At 42.0% G+C, this 26,975-nt stretch overlaps 1 protein-coding gene across 3 annotated transcripts in view; it reads left to right on the top strand.

Annotated features, from left to right (window-relative positions):
- The window catches only part of LOC146613998 (growth factor receptor-bound protein 10-like), a 50,669-nt gene that overhangs the window by 11,849 nt on the left and 11,845 nt on the right, over positions 1-26,975 (top strand). For 2 of the 3 annotated variants that reach the window (XM_085378862.1, XM_085378861.1), the window contains exons 3-5: positions 3,139-3,232; positions 13,420-13,657; positions 15,978-16,101. In XM_085378862.1, the coding sequence (XP_085234988.1) occupies positions 3,139-3,232; positions 13,420-13,657; positions 15,978-16,101 (456 nt within the window). The remainder of the gene's footprint in view (positions 1-3,138; positions 3,233-13,419; positions 13,658-15,977; positions 16,102-26,975) is intronic. The other variant, XM_085378863.1, reaches the window with a different exon arrangement.

The raw sequence follows: 26,975 nt of genomic DNA, 5'->3' as shown, positions 1-26,975 counted from the left end.
TTTCCGTTAAGAACTAAAGTCAACTTCTAGTCTTAGGCTCTGGATCCACACACAGAAATTGCAGGTATTGCCCCACAAAAAAACAAAAAGATGTGCTTCTACTGCACATAAAACAAAGATGAACATTGTCCACAGTGGCTTCAGTGTTTACTTCCATATTACACAGTGCTGTGTTGTTGTGGTTGCTTTGGGCAAGCCAGTCATTTTAGGGTCATGATGAGAGTTACAGTGCTGTGAATAAGCATCTGACGCCATTCATTTCTTTATATTTTGCTTCCAATGAGACAGATTTTCTTTTAATATGTTAAAAAGGTTTTGAGCAGTTCTCTAGGCTTTCAAAGTTTTCTTTGGACATTGGCTGCTTTTTCATTAATTTTCATTCCATTTCAGATTATTTTATATGTGTCATTCAAACATAAAAAGGTATCTCACTCAGACAACGTAGCAGCTGTTCACCAAAATCTCATCAGAAATGATCTTGGTGGCTATCAGTGGGGAGAAAAGTTATGTGTTAAACACGGTGGAGGCACAGTAATGAATTGGGGGCTGCATTTAGGTCAGCTGTGTTGAGGATGTTAGCCAACTTAGTGCAATTATAAACGCAGAAAGGTAATATGCAAAACCATCTGTCAGCAGCTTTATTTTTCAAAAAGACAATGATCCCAAACACACTGCTAATGTAGTAAAAGCATACCGGGATAGAAAAACACACACACAGAGGACCAGTATCAGTCATGGACTAGCCCAAATCTCAACATTACTGAAGCAGTGTCGGCTCATCTGGACAGAAAACAGAACAAAAGGCAGGCAAGATCTAAAGGAAAGATTTAAATGTCCTTCATGAAGAACTATTCCTGAAGACTAGTTAAAGAAGACAAGAAAGCTTCCCTAAGAGGGTTCAGACTGTGTTGAAGAAGGAAAGCAGTTACACCAAGACTTTTGCACAGTACTGTATTAATAACCTTTGGTCCTCCGTGCCCCCTGATCAGACTTATGCTTGCCCATAAATGCAAAGCCACAATGCTAAAAAGGCTCTGTAACTGTAATAAACTTCTATGGAAAAATACTAAGATGAACATTCAAAGTAATTCAGTGTAAATGAGATTTGTTAAACGATGCTGTGTGTTGTGAAACAGAAAACACACGACTGCAGGAATGACTCACAAGCCGTAAAACTACAAGAAGAAAGCCTCCCTTCATGTACTGTGCCACTCAGTATGCCCTTAAGACTAGTTATATGAAGAATGCTGTTTTGTTTGCTATAACTATTGTGCAAAACAGTCCACATCTGGTAAATGATTTTAGCGGGAAATCAGTGCCTCTTTCTAAGAAACAGGTTCATGTCTTTCAAAATTGGCTTTTTCTACTCATATAACCACCCAGGTGACGGCTGATGTAGCATCACTACTCGATTTAGAGTTCCAGGTGAGTTTTTTATGGGGAATGTGGCCATTAAAGCTGACCCTTTTACTGCAAGAGCGCTGCAAAGGAAAGGGTAATTTTCCCTACGTTTGCTTGTAGCTATATGTTAACACTGCTGCTACTGATAGCTCTTTAAAGACCTGGAACATCGTCCTGCCTCCAATTCCAAACAGTGTATACCCTTGTGCCTGGGAAAGCCCAGACTCTGAACAGTGCCAAGAGAAGATTGATTAGTATGATTGCAGTGAGTAAATCACTTGATCACTTGATATCATCAGATTAAAAACATTCACTTATAAATTCTCTGCGTACTTTTTCCAGCTTTTCATTTTAGCTTTAGGTATCAGGTTTTGCTGTTTATGGAGATATTCTGTCTTTATAGGTGTGGTGATAAAGTTTTTCCATCTGACTTAAAGGAGTAGCATCCCTGATTTGCTTTTGTGTTCAGGGTTTGGTGTGAAAATTAAGATTAGGTCCATTAAAAGGGGTTACAGCTAGCACTTAGCTTAGCACAAACACTGAGCACTGGATTAAAGAGGTGGTCTGGCTGAAAACTTACCTACCGGTGTATTTAAAGGATATTAAATAATATTTTCATAATGTTTTCTTAAGATATATATAAAAATTGAGGTGGATATCCACATAATCATGGAAGGTTTTACTCTCGTTGTGCTAACGTAGCCTAGCTTACCACTAGACTATTTGTTTTGGAAGGTTTTAAAGAAAGAGCCACAAGTAGATCTGCTAGTAGTTAAGATGCAGGTAAAAGTCTCACTTTCTGTAGATTTGGAGTAATGCCTGGTGTTGTGCAGTATGTATGTATTTGATATATATGTGTGTATATATTTATGGGTGTTTAGCAGCTTGTAAGTTATTGTGCCTCAGTCTTAGCTATAGCCTGGCCTGCAGACTTTCTCTTTCAGCCCATAGGCCCTGCAGCCAAGTTGCCTTCCTTGGAAAGCTTTTGGCTGATGCTGCTTCTCAGAGCTATAAATCTTACTCTGGGCATTTATGGATGTTTTCGAAGCACCGAGGGGAGCTGCGAGTGTGTGTGTATGTGCATGCATGTGGACTGAGACCTCTGGCCACGAGCAGTTCCTGGAAGCAACGCTTCCGCGTTCTTCTTTTTCCTGGAAAAGAGAAGATTGAAAATTTCATTGGCTTTTTTCCCTCTCTTTCTCCTCTGCAGCTTTCTTGCCTTGAGGCTGCTTCAAATTAGACAATGTGTGAAGAACTTGGCAGGATGTGTGCGTGTATCTTCAGACGTGTGAAATTGTATAAGTGGGCTGGGACTGGTGGTTTTTTTTGGGTGGATTTTTTTTTTTCTAAAAATTATTGAATTGATTGATAATCTTTTTTTTCATGAAATACATCAAGGTTTAGTTAATTAGTGAGTTTCACAAGTTTAAAATAAAGCTCAGTATACCTGATACAGGGAGAGAGTGTGCATAAAGGAAAGGTCAGAGGGGTCAGAAAGCCAAAGTGACAAAGTGTCACCGGGCTCTGAATGCCTGACTTGGCATTCCTCGACAGCCGAGGCCTGAACCCACCCTTTGCCCGACCATTTGAACTCTGTGAAAATGACACGCTGTCTTCCCGTTTTACTAAAATATCTGACATCTTAAACACATTACATGAGGCTTTTTTTAACCACGTGCTCAAAATTGTTCTTTTTTTAAATGTTTTTTTATGTCCTTTACTTTTTTTTTGGGACAGGAAAGGATGGACCGCACTTCCACTCGCAGGCCTGACGAGCTTATTGTTCCTGGCTTTCAGCGCTCAGCCAGTCAGAATTTGCCACATCACCATGGTAACTCTTCTCTCTTCTCCTTCTTGAACCTATGTTGGATTTATTAAAAAAAATTGGAACATTTAGGTTGGATTATAATAACTGGTTATTACCATTGGTCTTTTCTGGTATGTCCTGAGTGATTAATGAAATCCTTCCATCTAGGGCTGAACGATTATGGAAAATAATCTAATTGCGATTTTTTGCCCCAATATTGCGATTGCGATGCGATATGCGATTATTTTTTAAGGTCTTTGTCTTCTGTATTATTAAACAAAGACAAGCAATACATCATATAGTATGGCCAATACTATATTACATTAATTTTAAACTGTTCTTTCCTGGAAGACAGACCTCTGTTATGATGACATGAGGTGATGCATGAATTGATGACTGACATTTTTATTTAACTTCTTCAATCACAACAGTATATTTGAACATACACAATAGTTTATTTTTAGCTTACAAACATCTGAGCATAAAGTGGTGACAAGGAACCCTGGTGTAAACATTAAAATGAAAGTCAGTACAATGTGCAGATTGCAGAAATATACATAAAAAAAATCAGTGGCTTTACCACACTCAGTTTTTCGACATCTGTGAACTACTAGACTGTCATTCAATTAAAAAATAATATTAAATAAATAAAACTAATAAAAAAAAATACACACATCTTACTGATCTCTGCAGTCAGTAACATTACACATAAAGTGCAAACATAATAGCAATTGTATAAACACACACACACAAACACGCCTTTAAAATTTAAAGGCGTGAAATTGGACGGTCTAGTTCTGATTAGCGTCACCGCTGTCTCGGTGGAGTTTATTAAACTCGGCCGTCTGCTTCTTGCTATCTAAAATATAACCAGACACTGGTGTAAATTCTCGACTGTCTCATACTTCTGTTTAATAAGTTTTCTGTTTGACGTTTAGTCAGCTGTGTGAAAACCAAGGAGGAACCCACCCGGGGGATTAATAAAGTTTTATTTTATCTAATCTAATAACTTTAATCTCAGCCAAACCGATTTACTCACGAACAAACAAAACACTGAAAAAAGCCCAACAATAACATTTTTAGGTTGTCTAAGTGACTTATATATTACGTTTAACCCGAGCAGCGAAACTCCGCGGTGATCTGAAAATGATGTGCCGGGAGTTGTGCCGTTCTCGGCCGCATCAGTAACCCTCGAGCTCCCGGCTAGCTGTCGAGCTGGTGGGTAGCAGACGCCTCTGAAAACGTCGAAGCACTTTTGCAAATATGGGATATCTTGATAAACCGAGCAGATATTTGATGTTTACACAACTACTTTCTCGCCTGAAAATATGTTAAAAGTTTATTTTGTGACCCAGAAAGATTAGTATGAGTAATTTTAAAACTTAGTAGCGGCCGCCATTGCTGGAAACTGGAGTTTGGCTGGGCCGCGCTATGAATTCTGGGATATGGTAGTAATTTGGACAGCCTTCGGCGCGTCGCTGTGACGTAATCGGTCTACAAATGCGGCCTCAGGAGGATGCAGCCCATGAATTTGGACATGTCCAGAGTATAATCGCAGCCTTTGCGGTTAGAAAATTGCACTTGATCATGTCGCGATATTATCGCAAATGCGATATATCGTTCAGCCCTACTTCCATCTATATTTCTTTTGTCATTTCCTTTCTTCATACCTTTCTTTATGGGATCAAAACCAATTTATCGGCCTCTTAACACTCTTCCTAGAAATCCCCCCCTCCTGCTCTATCTCCATCTCCATCTAGGACACTGTCTCCCTCCATCACTACATGCTATGCTCTCCAGATGGAGAGATTATTGACAAATTTTAAACTCTCCCCTCCCTCTACCGCTGCTCGGCACTATTTTGAACTCTTCCCTTCCCCACAGTGCCTCAGTATTAAATCTGCCCCCATTATATTTCCAGAATTTCATTCACACTTCCAGGAAAATCTTGGGAATTCTTGGCTAGTGGTTATCCTGTGGATTAGCTTTTTTTTTTCTTTTGGTTTGGTGATTTATTGGACTGGCTTCACTTCTGCTGCTTGTTGGTCATGCTCGTGTATTGTAAACATGGTTTCACAATAAGTGAATGGGTGCTTACATAGGTCTATAGGTCAAACAGTTCAGGGCAGAAGGGAGTTCATAGAAAGTAAGCCATAGGTCTGTGGGTCAGGGTTGTAGATAGTAGGAGGTCAGCAGGTTCATACTCTATTCAGGCAGTGACGCCACTGGAGTGATCAGCCGTTTGCCACTATCACACACTAGACAGTAAAACAGCACTTCCAGAATCTTTTCTTGTTGTTAGTGATAGCTTGTAAAGTGTAACTGCTACAACTAAATATGGGGTCAAGATCATGCAAATGTAAATGCATTGGCACAATAGACGCAAGAATCTCTCAGTCTGTGCACAACTTTTTATAGTAACTCAACAAACCAACAAGGAACAAGTCTCCACAAGGAACCATTGAAATGATGCTTCTAGTTTCTGGAGCTTTTCTCTGTTTTGTTTTTTAAGTTAAACATTTACCAAGTTGAATTCTCAAGTACAACAATAAAAATAAAGCAAAACTAGCCTGCAAAAATTTATGGACATGGCCAATAATCAGTATATGCATCCATTTCCCAAACCCAGCTGATAACATGCAGATAAATAGTCAGCCCCTCAGTTATGTAATATATGATCATATATTTTGTACACAAAATAATAGACTGTTCAAACAAATTGGTTTGTTTACACAGGGTGAACCTGTTCTAAACAGTGAAAAGTACACAGTGCCTATTCTGGTATTCTATGGCAAATCAATCAAGCTCCTCGGTGCTGGGCAGTGAGCACAGGGTCCACTAGGATTCTCAGGTCACCCTCATGAAGTCAGTTTCTGGTTGTTTGGTCAGAGACAGTCACACCAGTGACCTGCTGGAGGTCATTCTGTAGCTCTCGCAGTGCTTATCCTGTTCCTCCTTCCAAAAAGAAACAGATAGCAGTCCTCCTGATAGTTTAAGGGCCTTTGACGGCCCTGTCCACTTCTCCCAGAGTAACTGCTTGTCTCCTGGAATCTCCTCCATGCTCTTGAGACTGTACTCGGAGATACAGCAAACTTCTGGCAATGGTACGTGTTGATGTGCCATTTTGGACAAGCTGGGCTACCTGTGCATCCTCTCTACGCTCCACGTATCGCCTCATGCTACCAGTAATGACGCTGACCGTAGCTAAATACAAAACTACTGAAAACCAGCCAGAAAAGATGTGGAGGGAAAAAATGTCAGTGGCCTCCACCTGTAAAACTATTCCTGATTTAAAACCACTGAAACTGATTAACGACTCCCTCTGCCACTTGACTGACCGAATCAGTGTCCCAGAAGTTTAACTAATTTGATGCTATACATATAAAAATGTTTCTTTGTATTTTCAGCAGTGTACTTACCTCTCTTGATATCTGTCTATATAATTCACAGGGCTCTATGTAGTACTAGAAAAACTAAGTACATGATTTAGAAGCTTGCAGAAGCACCTTTAGTAGTAATAACTTAATAATCATTTTCCGTAAGACTTGCTAGAGACTATCAGTCTCTTACATTATCATTCCAACTTTGCATCAATTCACTGAGGTTTGCAGGCATTCGTTTGTGCACAGTTCTCTTGAGGTCCCACCACTATTCTGCTGTAGGTTCCAGTTTCCAGCCAGCTTTAGCTGACAGTCAGATAGCCTCACATTTGTCACTAGAATACTTTGGTATAAAGAGGATGTGTCCAGGTCTGTAGGTGCCAAACAAACCCAAATCATCACACTTCCACTACCGTGCTTGACAGTTTGGTATGAGGTATTTGTGCTGTATGCTCTCTATCCGGTGTTATTCCAAATATGGTTCTAGAAGTCGTGGTTTGTTCAGATGAAAGCATGCAAACGCAAGCTGTGCTGCCATGTTCTCTTTAGAGAGAAGAGGTTTTCTCCTGGAATCCCTTCCAAATAAATTATACTTGTTTAGTCTTCCTCTAATTGTACTTTAATCATAAAATTTAACATTTAACATGCCAAATGAAGTCTAGCACCAAATCACAACAACAGTCGCCTCAAGGCGTTTTATATTGTAAGGTAGAGCCTACAATAATACATACAGAGAAAAACCCAACAATCAATGAGCAACTATGAGCAAGCACTTTGGCGACAGTGGGAAGGAAAAACTCCCTTTTAACAGGAAGAAACCAGGCTCAGGGAGGGGCGGGGCCATCTGCTGTAAACCAGCTGAGGAGAGAGAAGGAAGACAGGATAAAGACATGCTGTGGAAGAGAGCCAGAGATTAATAACAAGTACGATTTAATGCAGAGAGGTCTGTTAACTGAAAAGGAAAAACTCAGTGCATCATGGGAGTCCCCCAGTAGCCTACGCCTATTGCAGCATAACTAAGGGAGGATTCAGGGTAGGGCTGCTCGATTATGGCAAAAATGATAATCACGATTATTTTCACTGAAATTGAGATCTCGATTATTTGACGATATTTATTTAACAATAACAATGTATTGAATAATGACTTTAAAGATTGTCAAAAAATAATATAAAATAGTGTGCAAATACTGATAACAGTGCAAATGTTTGCAATATAAAAAATAAATGAAAAATGTAAACATCTATGTTTAGTGAACTTTGCAGTGTTGCTCTGTGGTGCAGCTACGACACCGTAGCAAAGTTTACACACTATGTCTATTTGATCCATGTCTGACTCCGCGAACCCATAATGTTTCCACACCACTGAAGTTTTTTTACCTCTCTTTTCAACCAATGGCAGTCACTCTCCTCTCCAAATAACTTCTGCTTAGCTTTCCGAGCTTCCCTCGGGTCCTCTTAATCAGCGGTCCCCAACCCCCAGGCCTCGGATCGGTACCGGTCCGTGAGTCGTTTGGTAATTCAGGGTCACCTGGTCCAGCCCTAACTATATGCTTTAGCAAAAAGGAAAGTTTTAAGCCTAATCTTAAAAGTAGCGATGGTGATTAAAGGGGAATGATTTTCAGTAATCAGGTTAGCAACACTTGGCTGCTACTTCCCCTCTTTTCCTTGGGGGCAGTAGGGATGTACTTAGTTTATTAAAGGACTGTATATAGTTTATCTGATAAAATGTTGTGCAGGACAACACTTCACTTCACTGAAAAAGCAAGAGTCAAAGTCACCCATCTCCAGTTTCATTCTGGCTTTGGTTGGTAGCTGAACCTTACCTCAGCCTCACTGATGGATGTGCTGTATTTTTAGATCATGACTGGCTCAGATTACATGCCCTTCATTTATGCTAGATGTGGGGTTTTTTTCTTACAATCTGATGACATGTTGTCATCTGCATGTAAGCCCACCAATTAACAGTAGATTTAATATTTTGTTCATAATTTTCTTTTATCTGATTTATGTGCTGTCCTCCGGTCCTGCAGCTGAGTAATAAGCAGATTTCTGCAGATAGCTTGAGGCTTTCACAGCAGTAACACTCATTGTCACGATAGAAAATCATTCATTTTATGCACCTGTAGTTACACACTAAAGTAACTTTGAGAGTGTTTGTGCCTCCAACAATGCAAAATGTAAATGCACTGACAACATAAATCCTTTTCAAATAAAAAACAGCAGCAGCAAGAAAAACCTACTGAGAAAGTACCAACGCAAAAAGGATGCTAAATATAACCCCTGTGTTTTTGTTGCATAAAAAGAACTCCGTTGCGCTTTGCCCTTGAAAATCTGAACATTCAGCTCTCTTCGCTGACCTCTAGACTGCTGTCAGAGATCGATGATTGCAGGTTGTCGTGGCCAGGGACAGAGAGCACTCATTCAGTATATTTTGGGATCTTACAGGACTGAACTGGCCACGTTTGTATGGTAGGTTTTGTCATCAGATGCTAGCCAGACGGCTGGAGCGAGTCATCTACATTCCAAGTTATAGTTAGCGGAGGAGACGGAGAAGACATTTTCATTCTATATGTCCTCTGGGTTCCCTGTCCATAGCCAGCAGCGCCGTGTGGGCCAAGCCACAGGGGGAGGGGGAGGAATGCCAATGATACCATCATTATCCTCTTAAAGTGGCACTGGGATACTTTTTTTTTTTGTAAAAGTTCTCTTTTAGCAGCAAGAACAAAACCTTTCAAACTCACAATAATTAGGATGATGAAGAATCTTCCTGTGAGCAACTTTAAATATTATTGCAAGTGTTGTTTGCCATTGCATTGATGCACATTAGCAGTTGAGAGAAAAATAGACTAAATGTTAAGTTTTAGCATCCTACCAAACGTACAACACTGTGCAAAAGTCTTGAGCCACCCTCATTTCTTTGTATTTTGCTAGTAAAATGGGAAGTAGCTGCAGCCATTTAGAGAAACGCATGTAAACAGATGGAAATACAGCATATAAGATGAAAACAGAGTTTGTACATTTCTTAGCTTTAAAGTCAATATTTGTTATTACTACGTTTATTCTTCAACAAAGGCTGAACTCTCTTGTAATTTCTTTAAGTAGTCTTCTGGAATAGTTCTTCAGACTTCTTGAAGGACTTCCAAAGCTCTTTTTTGGATGTTGGCTGCCTTTTGTTCTGTTTTCTGTCTAGATGAACCCACACTGCTTCAGTAATGTTGTGGTTTAGGCTTGTGAGACCAACCTATGGGTTGATACATTGGTATTGTGTGTTTTTCTATCCAAGTGTGCATTTACTGCACTGGCAGTGAAGGCTTTGCTAATCAGACAAAAAAATCTGTGTCGAGATCTGATGGTACTTTTCTGTGTTCATCGTTTCATCATCGTGTTGCATTCAATATAAAATGTCGCCCCAAACCATGACAGAGCCTCCACTATGTTTCATAGATGGATATGAACACTCACCGTTTGTTATACCTCAGACTTTTCTCCCCATTTTGCTTCCCAAGCAATGGTTTCTTTAAAGCCATCCGTCCACTGAGACCATTTCTGATGAGGCTCCAGGGAATAATAAATGAATTAACTGAAGGGCCAGATGTATCTGTCAGGTCTTGGCTGGACTTGTTCTGCTTCTTAAGGACGCAACTTTTACTAAAAATCACAAAGTAGCATAACTTTTATTATGCTATGGAAGGAAAAACACAGGCATTAGTAATGAGACGAATGACAACACCTCTCGCTTTTACAGATCATGAGTCCACATTATGTTACATCTTTATATAACAGCCATGACTGTCTCTCCTCCTGCGTGGTCTTGTTCTTTTCCTAGAACATCTTTTGCACACACAGCCCCCACCCCACCCAAGCAACCATGTCCCACTCATGAACCCCAGCATCACATGACCCAATGTCCCAGACTGTGCTCTGTGTTTGTGTGTGCGCGTGACATGCATAACTCCTTATAACCTAAGATGAGCGACTCCTGTTGTTTTTGGTGCAGCAGCTTTTCCCCCCTGCTCTCACTGTGGATGTTCACAGTGTTTGTGTACATTCGGTGCACTGCTGCGTTTCCTTTTAAATTTCTCCTCTTTAATTAGATGCACATGTACATCAGCACTGCAGAGTGCACATACATTCCTGTGTGTCTGTTTTGATGTCCTACTTTGTCCCAGTCATTTGGCCACCATGTGTCATGAAAAGGCCTGGTTAACGTTCCCAGAGTGCTGTAATTTCGTCTGAGAGGAATGTCAAGAATTCTGTGTGTGGTGTTGGGGTGGGACTCACGGAGGACCAAAGGCCTTTAGACACACATACACACACATAGCGAAACACATTGAGACCACAGTTGTGAGGACGTTTAACAGAGCTTATGTAAAAGTTGATTCACTAGAGAGATTTCTCTCCCGCTAGCAGGCTTTTCCCCCACAAGCTGACAGTGCACATTTACTTTTTAGAAAGTTAAGAGTAGAAAAATCTATTGCTGCGAGGTTGGAAAACTGTTAGTAATGACTGCCATACACAGGATTATCTCCATCTGTCCCCAGAGGGCATTTCATTTTGCATTATAGAGTGCTGCAAGAAGTGAACCAATTCATCATCAGATAGCACCACATGAACAGCATCAAAGCCTTGAGGGAAGCCCAAAGTGGGGCTTGCAAAGTCGTTTGGTCTGTGGGCGAGTGCTGGTTCGAAACTGCTGCTGGCTGCCAGGAAGGCTTGTCAGCCCCTTGAATGACAGTTTACACACAGTTAGGCCAAAGGCAAGCCAGGGAGGTGGTGTACTACACAGGAATTGAATGAAATCCAAGCCAAAGAGGAATCCAACACAAGGAAGAATGATACTTCACATCAGGGCTGTGCTTTCTCTCACTCTCTCTGTCTGCTGCCATGCTTGATAATTCAGGGCCGTGATGTTTTTCTGGCAATATTTTTATTGCTTAAATTGCTGCTCTATCAAAGTGCCATTGAGGTTTCAGTGTCATTGTCTCAGTATGTACTGTAGACATGATACAAAGGTTATGAGCTGTTTGCTCAAAGTAAAACTAGTGCCCAGTCTGTGTTTAATTGCAGACATAGATAAAGAAAAGGTTCACTGACACAATTGTCTCTCTAATCAGACTTTATTGGTTCCTCTTTTTTTTCTTTCTTTTTTTTACATCTTATAATGAGTCTTTTATTTCAACTGCTGAGCCTGCCAAGGCGGGAAAACTGTGTAGATAGGTGTGGGAACATGTTTTAATAGGGTTAGTTGGGCATGTGAGTTGAAAGTATAAGTTGGCAATTCTCGTCCTCCGGAAGCATTCTTGCATCGGGATTCTGTTTGATGAAACTTCTAACTCCTTGGCTACCTTTCCTCTTGCTGGTAAAAGTTTACCTGAGATACTCGGCAGGGATGCCTCCAGAATTTTTTCATAGTGGTGGCCAGAGATGGGCAGTAACGCGTTCCGCGTTACTGTAATCCGATTACTTTTTTCAAGTAACGAGTAAAGTAAGGGATTACTATTGCAAAAACGGTAATTAGATTACCGTTACTTTCCCGTAGGAACGCTGCGTTACTGCGTTACTAAAACCGTGATTTTTTTGCGAGAATGTCTCATGACAGTGACGTAAGCGAGTGCGCTGTTAGTGACAACAGCTGTGTGCAGATCAACAATCCACATATCGATTGTGGGAGAGAGTATGAGCGTGCAAGTGTTTAAAGCGTGGAAGTACTGACCTTACTTTGAGTTTGACTCCATAAAAAGTGACAAAAACATTAGTGTCCGCTGTGCGTGGGAAGAAAACTTCTTTTTACAGCGAAAAAAACCCCTAAACTTCCGAGCAAGCACTGAGTAGCTACGACGTGATGGGAAACTCACAGAGAAACTCGCGGATTCTTCCACTGACCGCGGCACACCTGCACCAGGGTAAACCTCCGCCTACCCTGCTCCTGCTTTACAGGTGAAAATAGAGCAACAGGACCGCTGAGTCTTTGACTTTATTTATTTTCTGCTGTGTTTTACTTGCATCTATTTGAAAGACTGAGTGTAAACACAAAAAATATTTTATTTTATGTGCTGGAATGTGTAGAAAATAGGTTTAAATGTTAAACTAATTTCTTCCAGTCAGAGAATGTTGCATATAATTAAATTTTTGCTTGATGCATAAAGTTAAAAGATTAAAACTGATAAAACAAGTTTAAAAAAAGAGACTTTTCCATTTGATTACATTTTGTATGATGGATTATGCAGAAAAAGTAGAATTGGGCTGAAAGAGATATCGCTTTATCACCTCTTCAGGTTGTAAATCGTGTTTTAAAAAAGTAACTAAGTAACTAAGTAATTACTTTCTTTTGGAAATAAGTAATCAGTAAAGTAACGGGATTACTTTTTTGGGGAAGTAATCAGTAATTAGTTACTGATTACTTTTTCAAGTAACTTGACCAACACTGGTGGTGACCATATGAGGGCCACTAAAAATATTAGGATGGCAGAATTTCCAGTTTTATTATGCTGTTGTCAAATATAGGTTAAAAATAAAAGAAATATGGCAAAAAAAAATAAATAAATAAAAATGTTTGTAATAGAATGTGAAAAATAACTTTTTTAAATTTCTATTTTAGGTTGTAGTCCTGCCACCCAGCAGGGGGCGCTGCAGCATTGTCACCCTTTCTTTTCTTTACTGTCCTGCTTGTGATTCCACAGCTGTGTTTTCTTCATCACTAACTTTGGTTGCTGTAGTGTTAAACTACACTGGGATGATTTTGATGACTGTCAGCTGCTTGTAGATGCAATGCATCACTGTCACTCATTTCATTCTCCCTTTGCTCATCCCGCTGTCCACCTGCATCCGCAGATGATGACGTGGATCTGGAGCAGCTGGTGAATGACATGAACTCCTCTATGGAGAGTGTGTACTCCACACAGACAGACACGGCGGTTCTTCTAAACAACGGCCACGCCCCTCACCACCACCATCAGGTGCACTCTTCCTACCTGGGACACAGCCGTCGCCACACCCCAGCCCTGCCCTCTTCTTCCCCCTCCAGAGAAAGGCTGAGACACTCTCAACCCATGCACATCAAAGCTGTCAGGTAAATGCTCATAACCTGGGCCTCTACATTGATCGCACTGGTTTATGTTCAAGATAAAGATAAAAAGATCGCTCTGCTACACCTGCAGAAATAAAGATATGAATAAAAGATAACGTAGCACTGCCAGCAAAAGAACACTCTGCTATTATATATCTGTCTGTCTGTGCCATTCTTGTAAACATGCTATCTCAGGAACACCTTGGACGAGTGATGACGTTTCATATCCCAAAGGTCAAAGGTCAGCTTCACCGTGAAATCAGTTTTCTGCAGAAACCTTTTTTTTTCTGGCCACTATTAAAGGCCATGATCAGGAACAGAAGGGGAGAGTGTGACCATGAATTAACTTCTGGTAACTCTGTAGTTGCAGTGATATTATATATTGCTTTTTTGTGTTGCCACATTTAAGATGTGTGTTGAACTTCTCTGTGGGTTTAATCAGAATCAGCTTTCCTGGCCACAGCATGTGTATACATACAAGAAAAGTGACTGCTTCTAATCACTGTCAGTGAACCTACGCACTAATGAAATAGAAGTTCAACAAAATAAGTCATAAATTAAAAAAACAAAACATCAACAACATAGACATCAAAGGTCTGAAGCGCAAACATCATCCACCGTCCTTACACCCTCAACTGAGATGATGAGCATTTCTCATTTTCGGGATCTAAACTGCAGTCTGACTGCTTGTCCCACACAGTTTGCTCATGTTTTTACAAATCTGGCAGGTGCACCATGTGATCAGGCAACCGATCTGTCTCCAGTGTTCCCTCACTCTATTTCAGTTCCATCTCACCAGACCTTCAGATAGAGTAGACTCAATAAACACTTACACAGATTAACTGCACTCATACAGCGTGTTATTTCATTCACTTTAAGCCCTTTGGCACCCTCACATTGCCAGTTAACCTAAGATTCTTGTCTTTGGAATATGGGAGAAACATCCCGGCTGACCAGGACATTCATACCCAGAACCTGCTTGCTGTGAGGAGACAGTGCTGACCACTGCACCGCTGTGTTAAACAAGAGAGTGCGATACTCTGTAAAAATCATATTTATTGCGTTCTCCAGCGTTTTAATGTTACTGTAACTGTATTTTGGGGTCGTCAGGGTATCTGCTTCCACAATTTCCAAAGAGTGGGACATAAATATGTACAAACCTAGAAATATTACAAATGTAATAGTTAGAAGCCGACAGATGATGAGAGGTTTAATGTAATTGACCGACGTTGACGTTAATAACAGCCGATAAGTTAAAATTACACACGTAAAGAAGAGACGACACCCTTCAACCATGTTACGAGTGTTGATGTTGCATATTTTACTCACCAGAGGGCACTGCAGTTTCCTTTTTGGCCACATGGCACAAACAAAAATGAGCTGATCCAAGCAGAGTCAGAGTAAACAAGGTTATAAATGAGTACACATAACAAATGTGTCTATTGAAAGAGATTAAAGGACTAGCATTAGCTAAAGGTAGTCACTTGCTTACATTAATCCCTGCCTGTCCAAGGTGCTTTGCAACCCACCCCCATCCCAGATCCTTCAGTTCAAGCTGTTTTTGCTTTTTCTGACCATCTCCATTGTTATTGTCAGCAGCTCTTGCAGTTCTTGCTACTGCTCTCTCTTCCTCAGGCTTTCGAGGCAAGTGGACAGCGGGGTAGGTCAGGCCGATGCAATGGAAACTCTACTGTATATAAATTACTGCAGATCTAATAAAGAGGCCCGACAGAGCTATAAGTCTATGCAATTTAATATTTTAACCATCTTCATGCAGAATAAAGGTTATAATGTGTTGAACATACTTGCACAATGAGTGTAAAGCAAGCTTGGAAACACAACAATTTAAAAGAAACGTGCAATAATTGGCAGCAAGTCTGAGCATTTGAGCATGATAAAGTTATTTTAAAGAGAAATGCTTGTTGTTTATTTAGACAGAAGTGGATTAATATCTAGGCCAGAGGCCGTCCAGTGGTCAGTGAGCACCGACTGTCTTCTTGCCCTTTTCCTCCACTGTTGACTCTGAACTTTAACAGAATATCCTGTTTGAAAGTGTCATTATTCAGAGTGACACTGAACAGAGTGAGCCTGGGACAGCTTCTGCTAATCTGTGTGAATAAATTACAGTAGCTAGAATTTAAACTTTTTAAAAAGTTTAGTGGTCCAGTCAGAGTTCAGATTAACTTTTAAGCTGAAACCATGTTGATTTGTATTCCTTATTATACCCAAATGACACCCATAATCATGTGTATATATATCCTCCAGTGTTAGTCTCTCACTGGTAACCTGAGGCAGTGTCATGAATGTGTGTCTCCCTCTGCAGGAACCTGCAGGAAGAGCACCAGCTGCGTCCAGCCTCGCTGCCAGCCATCCCCAACCCTTTCCCTGAGCTCTGCAGCCTAACTGGATCCCCTATTCTGAGCCCCATACAGACCTCTGACAACTATGTAAGTTCACCTACACACACGCCACGTGCACCAGCACGCAATCACTGAGAATGGTACAGCTGATTTGGTAGAGGCACAAGTGGTCAAGGGATTGGCTACATTTTTGTTGCCCATGTTAATTAGATCTTGCATTTGTGTTAGTGTGTGTTTTCAAACCAGCTGACTGGCCTGTTATGTGCGGGTTAGAGCAGCATGTGTTGACTTTGGCTGCGCACATCCTTTATCCATTACACAACAACTCAGCCGGGGTTATCTGGCAGTACATGTGTGTTATTGTGGAATCATCATCAATCATATTTACACACGCATGCAGACATGTGACGGACATGTTTTGCTGTGGAAGAACGAGGTGAGCCGCGTCTCCAGGATGCTGCGGACAGAGTGCAGACTTCCCGTGGCAGAGCCAGGAATACGGCTGGGAACATCTGCAGGTCGGATCTCTCTGAACCTTCTGAATCCGTCTGCTGGCTCCGGCAAGACAGGCGCCCTTTTCCGGTTCACACGCTTCAACCTCGGCTCCTAGCGTCACTTCGAGAGAGTCTCTGTGTGTGTGTGTGTGTGTGTGTGTGTGTGTGTGTGTGTGTGCGTGTGTGTGTCACAGCCTTGCCCTTCCTTCCCCCTGCTGAGCCTCCTGTCCCAGGAATGTTCCATCCTCCTCAAAGATGTTTTCAGGATGCCCACCCTGAACAATAAAAGTTATTTTAGATGCTTATTCACTCGCTCGCTTTCTTTACATACACACGCACACTTTTTTTGTGTGTTGTTAACGCAGTTATACACACACAGGTGGCATTATTCAGTTCACACACGCACAGAGACATGTGATAAGCCAAAGCATTATTTTTGCATTTCGTTGACATCAACTCACAAGGTCTGGAGTCAGAGAGCAAGTTTGCAGTTTGTACAAAGGATCTTTTGTGTGCGCGGTCGAGTCTGTGAGAGCTGACTAAACATTGCTTCATTTCTCTTTCCCAGATCATCTTCATTTCGTCCACAGTTCTTGTTCGTTCAGCGAGCCAAATAACCAGCCAGTAGCAGTTACGTTTCTATTTTTCTCTTATCTCACGCGGCTTTAACTTGTGTTTTCTGTCCAGTTATTCATACAGATAATGGCTGAGGCTTGGCACCATTTTCATTCGTCCTTGTGTCATTTTTCATTGCTCGTGACAACTTTAGAGCAGGCCGGACATTCTTTAACAGTGTTTAAATGCACAAAAACAGGATGGCGGTAGTATTTCTGTTTAGGCGATAGAGCTTGTGGAAGGAGTAAAAAGCACGTGGAAAAATCACCTCTAACATTCCACCATGTTTATCATAGTCAGCAAAAGCATTTTGTCCAAAGGAGAAGAGGAGGTGGCTGTGAGACTGATAAATGTGTGGCTGAGGGTGATGGGGATCATGGGAACTGGACACCACCCATGTAAAGAAACATCTCCACTGATTGTCAGCAATGATTCATTAATAAATAACTGGGATGGCTGTGTCAGGCGGGTGGATGGCCATGGAGTTCAGCCAGCCAACTTCTTGACTTTGGCTTTTACCTCTTTGGTTTGGGGTCTCATAGCTGGTGCTTGCAAAAAAGTCCAGAATTATTTTTTTAAGCAATTTTAATCATGTTTTCAATCGTAGGAGTCTAAGCAATAGATATAGTTCAGTTTTCAAGAGGTTTACAGCAGCAGCCTTCTGACAACATGTTCAATCCTCCCAACCAGCTATTTGGTTTAACCCCACTCTTAACGCTTGTTGTAAATACTTTTTGGAAACTGGCGCCATCGAAGGACTATTCCTTGCTAAACTGCTAAAGCCCCATTCATGCAGGCTTAGAGACCTGCCTGAATGGGTGTTTGCTGGCTGTTGTCAGTGTGAAACTGGTTACAGAGAGGTGTCCTACACAGAAACCGTCCTTCTGCTAGCAAACAAATTAATCACAAGGAAGTTTTGGGTGTGACTAATAACCAGCAACCACACACCAGCTGGTCAGGAAATACACATTTTTTTTCTAATTACTGCATATTACCAGGTTAGTCTCCAAACCATAATCGACTGAGGTCCTAATCAACCAATCATCAAAGTGCTAAAGTTTTATGGACAAAATTGAAATCCCTGAAAGAGAAATGCAGGAAAACTGATATTATATCAAGTCCAGTCACGGGTCTCAGTCAAGCAACTCCACAGCCACACGTGGCTCGTTTGCTCACCTCCATGCTACCTGGCTTAGAGAAAAAGAGATTACAAATGTGATGAATATAAAAATGGGGGGAAAAAACTTATTTTTATTCATGATTCTTCAAAATAATTAATCAGTTGTTAAAGAAAAAATAATAATTTTAATATAGTTCTAATATCTGTGTCATAGCTTGCGTGTGTCATCTGACACCATAAACTCTACATTTTGCTGAACCTCAGTTGTGCGTCTAGCATGTAGGTAAACACATGAGGACTAGTCAGGATTCCAAAATCTTATTTGAAACTGACTAACAAGTTCTAGCGGTATGTCTGTGAAGGTTCTCAGAGCGGCTTTTGGTGTAGCCTTTTGGTGTAGCCTTTTGGTGTAGCCTTTTGGTGTAGCCTTTTGGTGTAGCCTTTTGGTGTAGCCTGTAGATCCTTTTTTGTTTTGGGTGTTGACCTTCTAGAACATATAATTAATAATAATCTTTGTGTAAACTTAACTAGGGCTTAAGTAATCATTTGAGCAGTTTAGTTTAAATTTGTCAGTACTTGATTAAGTACAGACAAATATGACTTTGGCTCATTACTAAATACCTGCAAAAGTCATGTAACTTGCTGTTACTTGTAACCAGCGTGCTTCATACTGATCATAATGCCGATAAACAAACTGGTGAATGCGTTAATCCTTATTTTTCTAAATGTCTGTGTTAGCTTTGTTGCTGAGCACAGTAGAGAGGGCAAGGCTGATGTTAGCATTTAGCTCCAAGCACTGCCGTTCCTGAGTACACTCTCACAGAGCTGCAGGCATGTCTGTGGGCTGCTTATTTACTAATTTGTTGACTGTGTAAGATCTTCCTAAACCAGCCTCCTATTGATTGGGCTGCTTTGGGGCATGCCTTTTGAAACATTGTACACTTTAATGGATTCTAATGCTCTAAAATGAGCTTTTTCTAAATCAAATTAAGTAAAACGTCCACTGATCAAATTCCTTAAATTCAGCAAATTTAGGGTTAGACTGTCTACAGCATGGCCTTTCAGGCTTTCACTGTATCTAAGATAACAGAAAGTTAGCGAGTTTAAATTTTACTGGCGCTGGAGCAAATATGTGCATTGATGTGTGCAGATCAGGTGAATATATTTAAGCCTGAGGAGTGCTGAGTATGACTTACACAACAATGCAGATGGGACCGTCACACATGCGTGCGTTGGTCTGCAGACATACTTGCATTGTATTTGCATTGGCAAAGGTTTATCGGAGGATCTCGCTCCCTCCAGCTGTAGAGTTGGAATCTGGACATTCTTCACTGAGCTTCGGTTTTTCTCAAAGCGATATGCTGCTCACATTGTGAGCCAAGTAGAGCAGTGTCCTCGTAGAATCATAAGCAGGCTGGAAATATAAAAAACTAACATGATGCTGCATCTCCATCAGATTTGTGAAACTTTCTTTCAGTGGTCTGATTCTGCTCAATAGTGGACTGGATAATGGCCATTTCCCACGCATGTTGTTGCAGTATTACACCATAGAGTTCAGTCATGTTCCCCTGGCTCTCACAAGGATTTGGTCAGGTTTTGTCTGTCATTGCTGGGCAAATGAGTTTGCTTTGGCACCGCGACCATGGCTGCAATGCAACTTGTGCTTTTATTTGTGGCCAGAGAGAGCATTACGAACATCAGTGACAGCAGGGAGCCCCGGTAGTTATAGAGACCAATCTCTCAGCCTCAACCAAAGCACCGAAGCCCCATGTGTTGGCTAACCTCCATTCTTTTGAAGTAGTTAGTGAGCAAGACACCGAACCCTTTTCAGTGACCTTGACCTCTGACCTCTTCTGGAAAGATTTAAGAGAAAAGAGGGTTTTAATTTAAAAAAAGGATGTGAAAAACCCCTTTTTCTCATGGTTTGTTGTTCAGCACATGGTTTCATTATTGAAATGTTTGATGCTTGCAAAATATTTCAAAGGTTAAAGCTGATTATGTACAAAGAGGAATCATACTTGGCTGCGGTCTACGGTCTTTAGCTGTGCCAGCGGCAGGACTCTAGGGATGATTTTTCAGCAGTGTTGCCACCACTTCGGTCCAGACTCAGAAATCAAAACAACTTCTCAGAGGGTGAAATCTGATGGCTTTGTATCTCTGCGTTGGCTTAATTTAGTCATTTAAGATTAGACCATCCTAAAATAAGAGTTACTTATTGGGGCATAGCAAATTAAACACACTGTAATGGCTAGTTTTGGCGAGTCCTTAATTGAAACATTAAACAAGAATTTAAGGATTCAGATTCTGTTACTGATATCACTTATTGATTCCTTATTGATTCTCACTGGGTTCTCATTGGCTTTGAGAGTCACCACCATTGATAAACAGCATATCAAAGACATTACATTCATGCAGATTTATTGATTGCATTGTGGTCAAATCTTTGTGCATGTTGGAGGTATTTCCCCTCTTCGTTGTGATCATTTTGTGGTCGTTACTCAAAAAAAGTAATTATTACCCCGAACACTTTTCTTAGAAGTAATGCATTACATTACTTGCTATAATACTTGTTACATTACTTTCATGTTACTTTGTAAAATAGCTGAAACACAATGTCTTAGAACTACCATTTAACAGTTTAAACCTGAGGCTAGAGTCCTACACACCAACACAAATCCCTATTCTAATGAGAACACACGTGGTCTTTCTCTTAGTATTACATATGAACACAAAGCCAACAACACAAAAAGACTTCAAAGTGATCTCCACAGTGATTTCACTTTGAACAGGTAGAAACAGAGGCTGCAGCCTGACTGCTCAGGCTGTGGCTGCTGGGCCGGGGTCGGCGTTGACTCGGCGTGTTAACGTCACTCTTGGTTCTTGGCTAGCTTAGCGTTAGCAAAAAAGCTGAAGTTGTGTTAGCAACATAATGCATTTGTGTCTGTCCTGGATGCACTTCGCTCTTTACCATCACTCTCCATAACGCTGTAGACTGCGCCGCTGTCACCTCAGATGTACGAACTGAAATCAGCTGATTGTAGCGTGAGGGCAAGTAGAACTGATTAGTGGGATCGATAGGCAAGCAGACTAACAATTCCCCTAGCAACTCCAAGGAATTGAACTACTGGGAACCAGTTCAGGCTAACCCAAGAACTGGTTCTTGAGTCCCATCCTACTGTGGCGTTGTCCTTGAGCAAATGTCTGCAAACATCAATGAACTAAAGCAAATCTGTAAAGAAGCGTGGACCAAAATTCCTCCACAGCAATGTGAAGATAAAGATAAGAGAAAAGGTCATATAAAAAACAATCACTTGTGGCTAAAGGTGGTTCTAAAACCTGCTGAATCATTTTTCACAGGACTGTGAGTACAACATGTAAGTATTCACTGGTACACACAAGTCTTGAAAACATTTATTAAATAAATAATGCAAAATATTGTTGTGAGCAGCTATTTAATAGCTGTTCTGTATGCAGCCGTTATTCTTATACATAAGTGTTAAAAGCAGATTCATGTGGTGATCTGTAGCTGTGTTATTAAAAACTAATTTAAGACTAAAGCCCTGAGTCATTCAGTCTCTATTTAGTACTCCTACCTCCCTCTTTGTCTGTGGTCAGCTGATGTACTTCTGCACGCAATGGTCTGCTGACCCACTGCAATCAGATAAGGTGCATGTGTGTGTGTCTCTGTGCATGTAAAGATGGCAGTGAAAGCTTGCTCACCCAAGTCAGCCTGTAATGACAGGATGCACAAGCTCCTCGTTGCATAGTCACGAGGTCGCTGCATAGTCTCGCATAAATCATCATGCTTTGTGATCAATTTTAATTTAGTTACTCACCTGAATAGGATTCAGTACAGTTATGTGTGTGTGTGTGTGTGTGTGTGTGTGTGTCATGATGATTTACAGGACTCTGACACACATACTCACTCAAGCTTGAATGTAATTTCTGAGGATTACATGGGTCATTTCTGTCATAATAGACTGTAGATTCAGTTTTCCCATTGAAATCATAATAATGAACGGAAACAATGAAAAGTCTTCTAAGGGATTCAAAATGTAGTTGCTAGTGTTGTAATATTGTGGAGATATTTCCCTGAAATGACCTTGGTGTTCTGGTGCAGGAACTTTTTGCATGTTCTCTGCTGAAAAAGCAGTCACAGCAAAGCCTCCGTAGATTTCATCGTAAAGCAGAGCAACAGCTGTATCCACAGCTGCATCCTCAGCTGCATCCTCCTGCTCTGACCATTTGGGGGTGCTGTACAGATCAGTGCTTGTTTCAGGTCCTTTTCTCCCAGTTTGGAAGACAGAAATTCTTTGTCGGCATCTGATTGCTGCTCTGATATTAACATGTGCTCAATCCAAATTCCTGAAGAGGGAGTTTACCCACATTCTTTGGACTTTTTTTTAATCAAAAAAGATCAGTGAGACTGTATCCTCTACATAACCAAACTATGCAGCAGGTATTGATTTTGCTGTGGAACTGGAGAATGGTGAGCTCAGACAAACTAGATGAAAGAAGATGTGTGGAAGGGATGTGGACCTTTGCATGGAAACATAATGTGCTCTTTTAACTCTTTTTAAAAAAAATATTTTGCTGTGTGGTGGAGCTAGAAACTTGTTGTACATTCTGTCTTACTGGATTGATTTCACCGTGCCCACATGAGCGATCTTTAAACCCGATAAGTTCCTCGAACTGAACAGTAGATATCCATCAAACTTTTGGCTGATATATGTTTGTGCGTGTGTTTGTGCGCCTGCAAGTGTGTGTGGGACAGACGGTGTGCCCTGTCCGTGGTGGGTCGCAGGGAAACGAGCCACTAGACGAAGTTCTGCGATGGCTCTCCAGTGAGGTAAAATTGAGTTTGGCCTGTCTGCAGAGCTAATCAGCTCTGTCTGGCCTGAAACCCGACCACTCAGACATGAAAGGCAGATGACGCTGTAACAGAGCAGGGTGGGAGTCACCAGCAGCCAGCATTCAAAAATTGGCATTAGTGATGGGTGTGTTAGCTGACTGTGGCTGCATAGTCAGCTATCAGTGGAGGTGTTGGTTTCTGCTGGTAATACATTTTCAGTGTTTGAAAATATTCAATTAAATTCAGTTTTATTTATATAGCACCAAATCACAACAACATTCACCTTAAGGCTCTTCAGATTGTGTGGTACAGAAACTACAATAATGCAGAGAGGACCTAAACAATCAGATGAACCCCTTTCGGCAACCACTTGGCGACAGAGGGAAGGAAAAACTCCCTTTTAACAGGAAGAAACCTCCGACAGTTTGTAAATGTTATTTAAAATATTTAGGAAAGTCTGCCTGCTGGTGAGCATTTGCAGCTTTTGTCTGTTTATATGGATTGTACTGCTGGCTACACTAAATGTCCTGCGTGCCAGAAAACAGGAGAATGAATCTATATTCTGAACATTTCATGGTTGATGAGCAACAAGAATCACATTTATATACAGTATGTATGCAATTTTCCATTTCTCACAACGGCCAAGAAACAGTAAAGCCTTCCAGAGTTTATCAGTTGTGCCACTTAAAGTTTTTACAAGATGGAAAAAAACATGTTAAGAAGTTTCAACTAGGCTCCCTGTGGATCTTCTCACAGTGGCACTGGCATGGATTTACACAGTAAACTCAAAGTGTGTGTGTGTGTGTGTCACTTTTAGCTTGTGGTTTAAGGTCCCATAAACTTCCTGGTCAAGTGGGTTTGACCCTGGTGTAAGTTATTTTGTTTGACCTCTGACCCGATGTGTGCAGTGTGTGTGCACGCGGGTGTCTGTACATGACCTTCCAGTCCGGTATATTGTTGCTCACGGCCCTCTTTATGTGTTGCTATAAGCAGCAGCAGGCGTGTAACCTCAGCCTCAGCCTGGAGAGAGATGAGAGGGAAGTGGAGGGGGGGGGGCGGCAAGGTGAGCTAAGTTTCATGATGGAAACATGAAACTAGGTAAAGGGATTTTAAACTTTCCAAGGACCCTGGCAGTAAAAACATCGACTAAAAAAAGTCGAAAAACACAAATTGAAGACTCCAAAAGTGAGCTCATTATCTCTTCCAATCTTTTCTCTCATCATATTTGGGATTCTCTAATATCTGTAATCAACGTAAACTCTGAGTGCCAAACTGCAGCATGAGGCTGGAGCAAACGTCGAGCAGTAACGTATAGGAAAAAAATCTCCTGGAGCTCGTCTTCATAGTTTACATTTTGTCTTCCCCCTTTGTACCCGTGTCTGTGCTGGAGCGCATGCACCTCATAGTTGGCGTGCACACTGTATTAGGGGCCAGCTGGGCTGGCCTGTGCTCTACACATGAGCCTGATTATGACTCAGTATTGCATTACTGACATTCCTCCATAGCTCTCGCTCTTTTCTCTTTCTATCCCCCCCCCCACACACACATGTTATCGGCATGTTCCTTTTTCCTCCAGATTTGCTGACCAACCTACCCGCCTATCCATCCATCTATCCATCCCTCCATTTCTAGCCCTCCCCTCCATTCCCACCCCAAAGACTGTTTGCCCAGCCGGCACGTGATCCGTGCAGCTTCAGATCGAATCACCCCAACTTTTCTTCCTTTTTTTTGCCTTTAAGACTTCCTGCTGCCTTCTCAGCGACCCTTGAAGCCGTCATTGTGCGTTACACATGTTGCTCTGGTCCTAACACCGTCTCACAGTATTTCACATACAGCTGAGGAGGAGGAGAGGAAGAGGAGGGAGGACAAGGGGGAGGGAGGGGTTAGAAATTGAAACCATTAGGCAGCTCAAAGAAAATGTCAGTGTGTGTGTGTGTGTGTGTTTGCTCAGTGATTGGCTTAGTAGTTTGAGCTTGTTCTTTCTGTCCTCGTGCATGTGAGGAGGTGTGGGTGTGTTTCAGGGAGAGGGACTGCTACTTCTGGTGCGGCGCCATCAGTAAAAGGAGCTGACAGTGTTTTGTTTTTGGGAAGTCGGGTTTGGAGGAGAGGATTGAAAAGCAACCCTGAAGATAAGAGTGGTAGCGTACGTGACAGGTAGCAGCTCACCGTTTTAAAAATCCCACACTGGGTTAATCCTGTGTGAGGAGACGAACGGAGGGAGGGGAGTGGTGGAAGAGGAGGAGGAGGAGGAGAGGAGCTACTGTTCAGACCACTCCTTGCAGCTCAGTCTTTATGCTGCCCAGCACGAGAAGACTGGAGAAGTCGGGGGCTGTCTCTCTCTCTCTTCCTCTCTCATCCTTCCTCTGTCACTTCCTCCCCCTTCTTTCCTCTTTCCTCTCTAGCGCTCTCCTTGCCAATCCGTCCCTCCCTCTCTCTCTCTCTCTTCCTGACTTCCTCTCCTCTCGCCTCCTGTTTCCCTTCCCCTCCCCTCTCTCTCTCTCTCGCTCTCTCTCTGTCCCTGTGTGTCACTGGAGAGCGTCTCAGTGTGAAAATGCCATCCTGCTCTCCAGACTGTTGCCTCTTACAGGCTGTGGAGGTAAGAGACTTCTGCATGTGTGTGTGGGTGTGTGTGTTTGTTTCTTTTATGGGTCTCTGTCATCAGTTTTGTGTGTGCGTGTCTGGTTGCCAGTTTGCATCCCCCCCCCCCCCCCCCCTCAGGTCAGTGTGTTTAAAACTTTTCTCAAACAAACTAATGCGTCATAAATGCAGTTTTTGTCCCCCCTCCTTTGTGGCATCTGGGAAGAGAGGAGGCGGTTTTCGGGCTCTGCAGGGGCAAAGAGTGCCGTGACGTTGTTTCTGGTTGCGCTGGGAGTTTTTCTCCATGTCTGCATGCTGTTGCTCCTGACGCTCTGTGTCGTTTCCAGACCACCGCGGCTGCCGTTTACTTGGCGTTTTTACGTATTCCCGCTCTACGGGGGCCTTGGTCTGAATTAATTTTCCGTGAACCCCCCAGCCGCCCGCCAGCCGCCCACCACCTTCCAACCCTTCGCCCATCACTAGGTTTTTCTCTTGTTTCATGTAATTTTCAACAGTTGCTCCCTGGTTGGCAGTCTGTGAAGTGCAGGGCAGCCGAATCCCCGGCTGTGACCAGAGGATGTTGGGACGTGGGCGTGTGAGAACACACACAAGAGCCACCTACCATTTCTGAGATTTAGAAGATAATTTTGCCTCTGTGGTTTGCTCATATTTGTGAGGGCAATCTGTCCCTATGTGTGTGTGAATCTGCTCGTAGAGTGGTGTGAAGCAGCTGGCCTGTGGTTGTCTGTGCAGCAACACACTTGAAGAAGCCAAAGAAAAAATACACCCGGCTTAAATGTCGGTCTGGGCACTTTGGCTGAAATGGTTCAAAATGGCGCAACACTGGGAGGTACTTTGAACTCTGCCCGCTTGCTGCTCCCAGCGGTGACATTTTTAATGACAATATACAACACGTATAAATCCACCACACGGTTTCGCCATCAAAGTTCAAATGTCGGGGTGGGGGGGCAGATTTTTAAGCTTTTCCAAGTGCAGATATTCTCGTATGTGAGGGGAAACGTCCGTTTCGCTGACGTCCGTTTGCTGCGGACAAAAAGGGCTGAACTAAACACTCAGGGACCAGCCAGCCTTTCCTGGACGTCATCCTTCTTCTTATTTTAAGACCTTCTTGTGTTCAAGTGACAGAATATTGTGAACGGGACCAACCAGAGCACCTGGTTATGGAGGTAACTGCAGCTGGTCATCTGTTGTAGTCTCAGCTTTTGTTTTTCCTCTCTCTGCAAATGCTCCTGACAGCAACTTCATGCCTCGTACCTGTTTTTGAAAACATGACCTTTGCTGC

The sequence above is a fragment of the Diplotaxodon limnothrissa genome, linkage group LG18, assembly GCF_057381915.1.
Source record: "Diplotaxodon limnothrissa isolate DT_005_m linkage group LG18, D_limnothrissa_male_GT1.1, whole genome shotgun sequence".
Lineage (NCBI taxonomy): Eukaryota > Metazoa > Chordata > Actinopteri > Cichliformes > Cichlidae > Diplotaxodon > Diplotaxodon limnothrissa.
The sequence above is the reverse complement of the archived record's forward strand: the minus strand, read 5'-3'. Positions and strand labels throughout refer to the sequence as shown.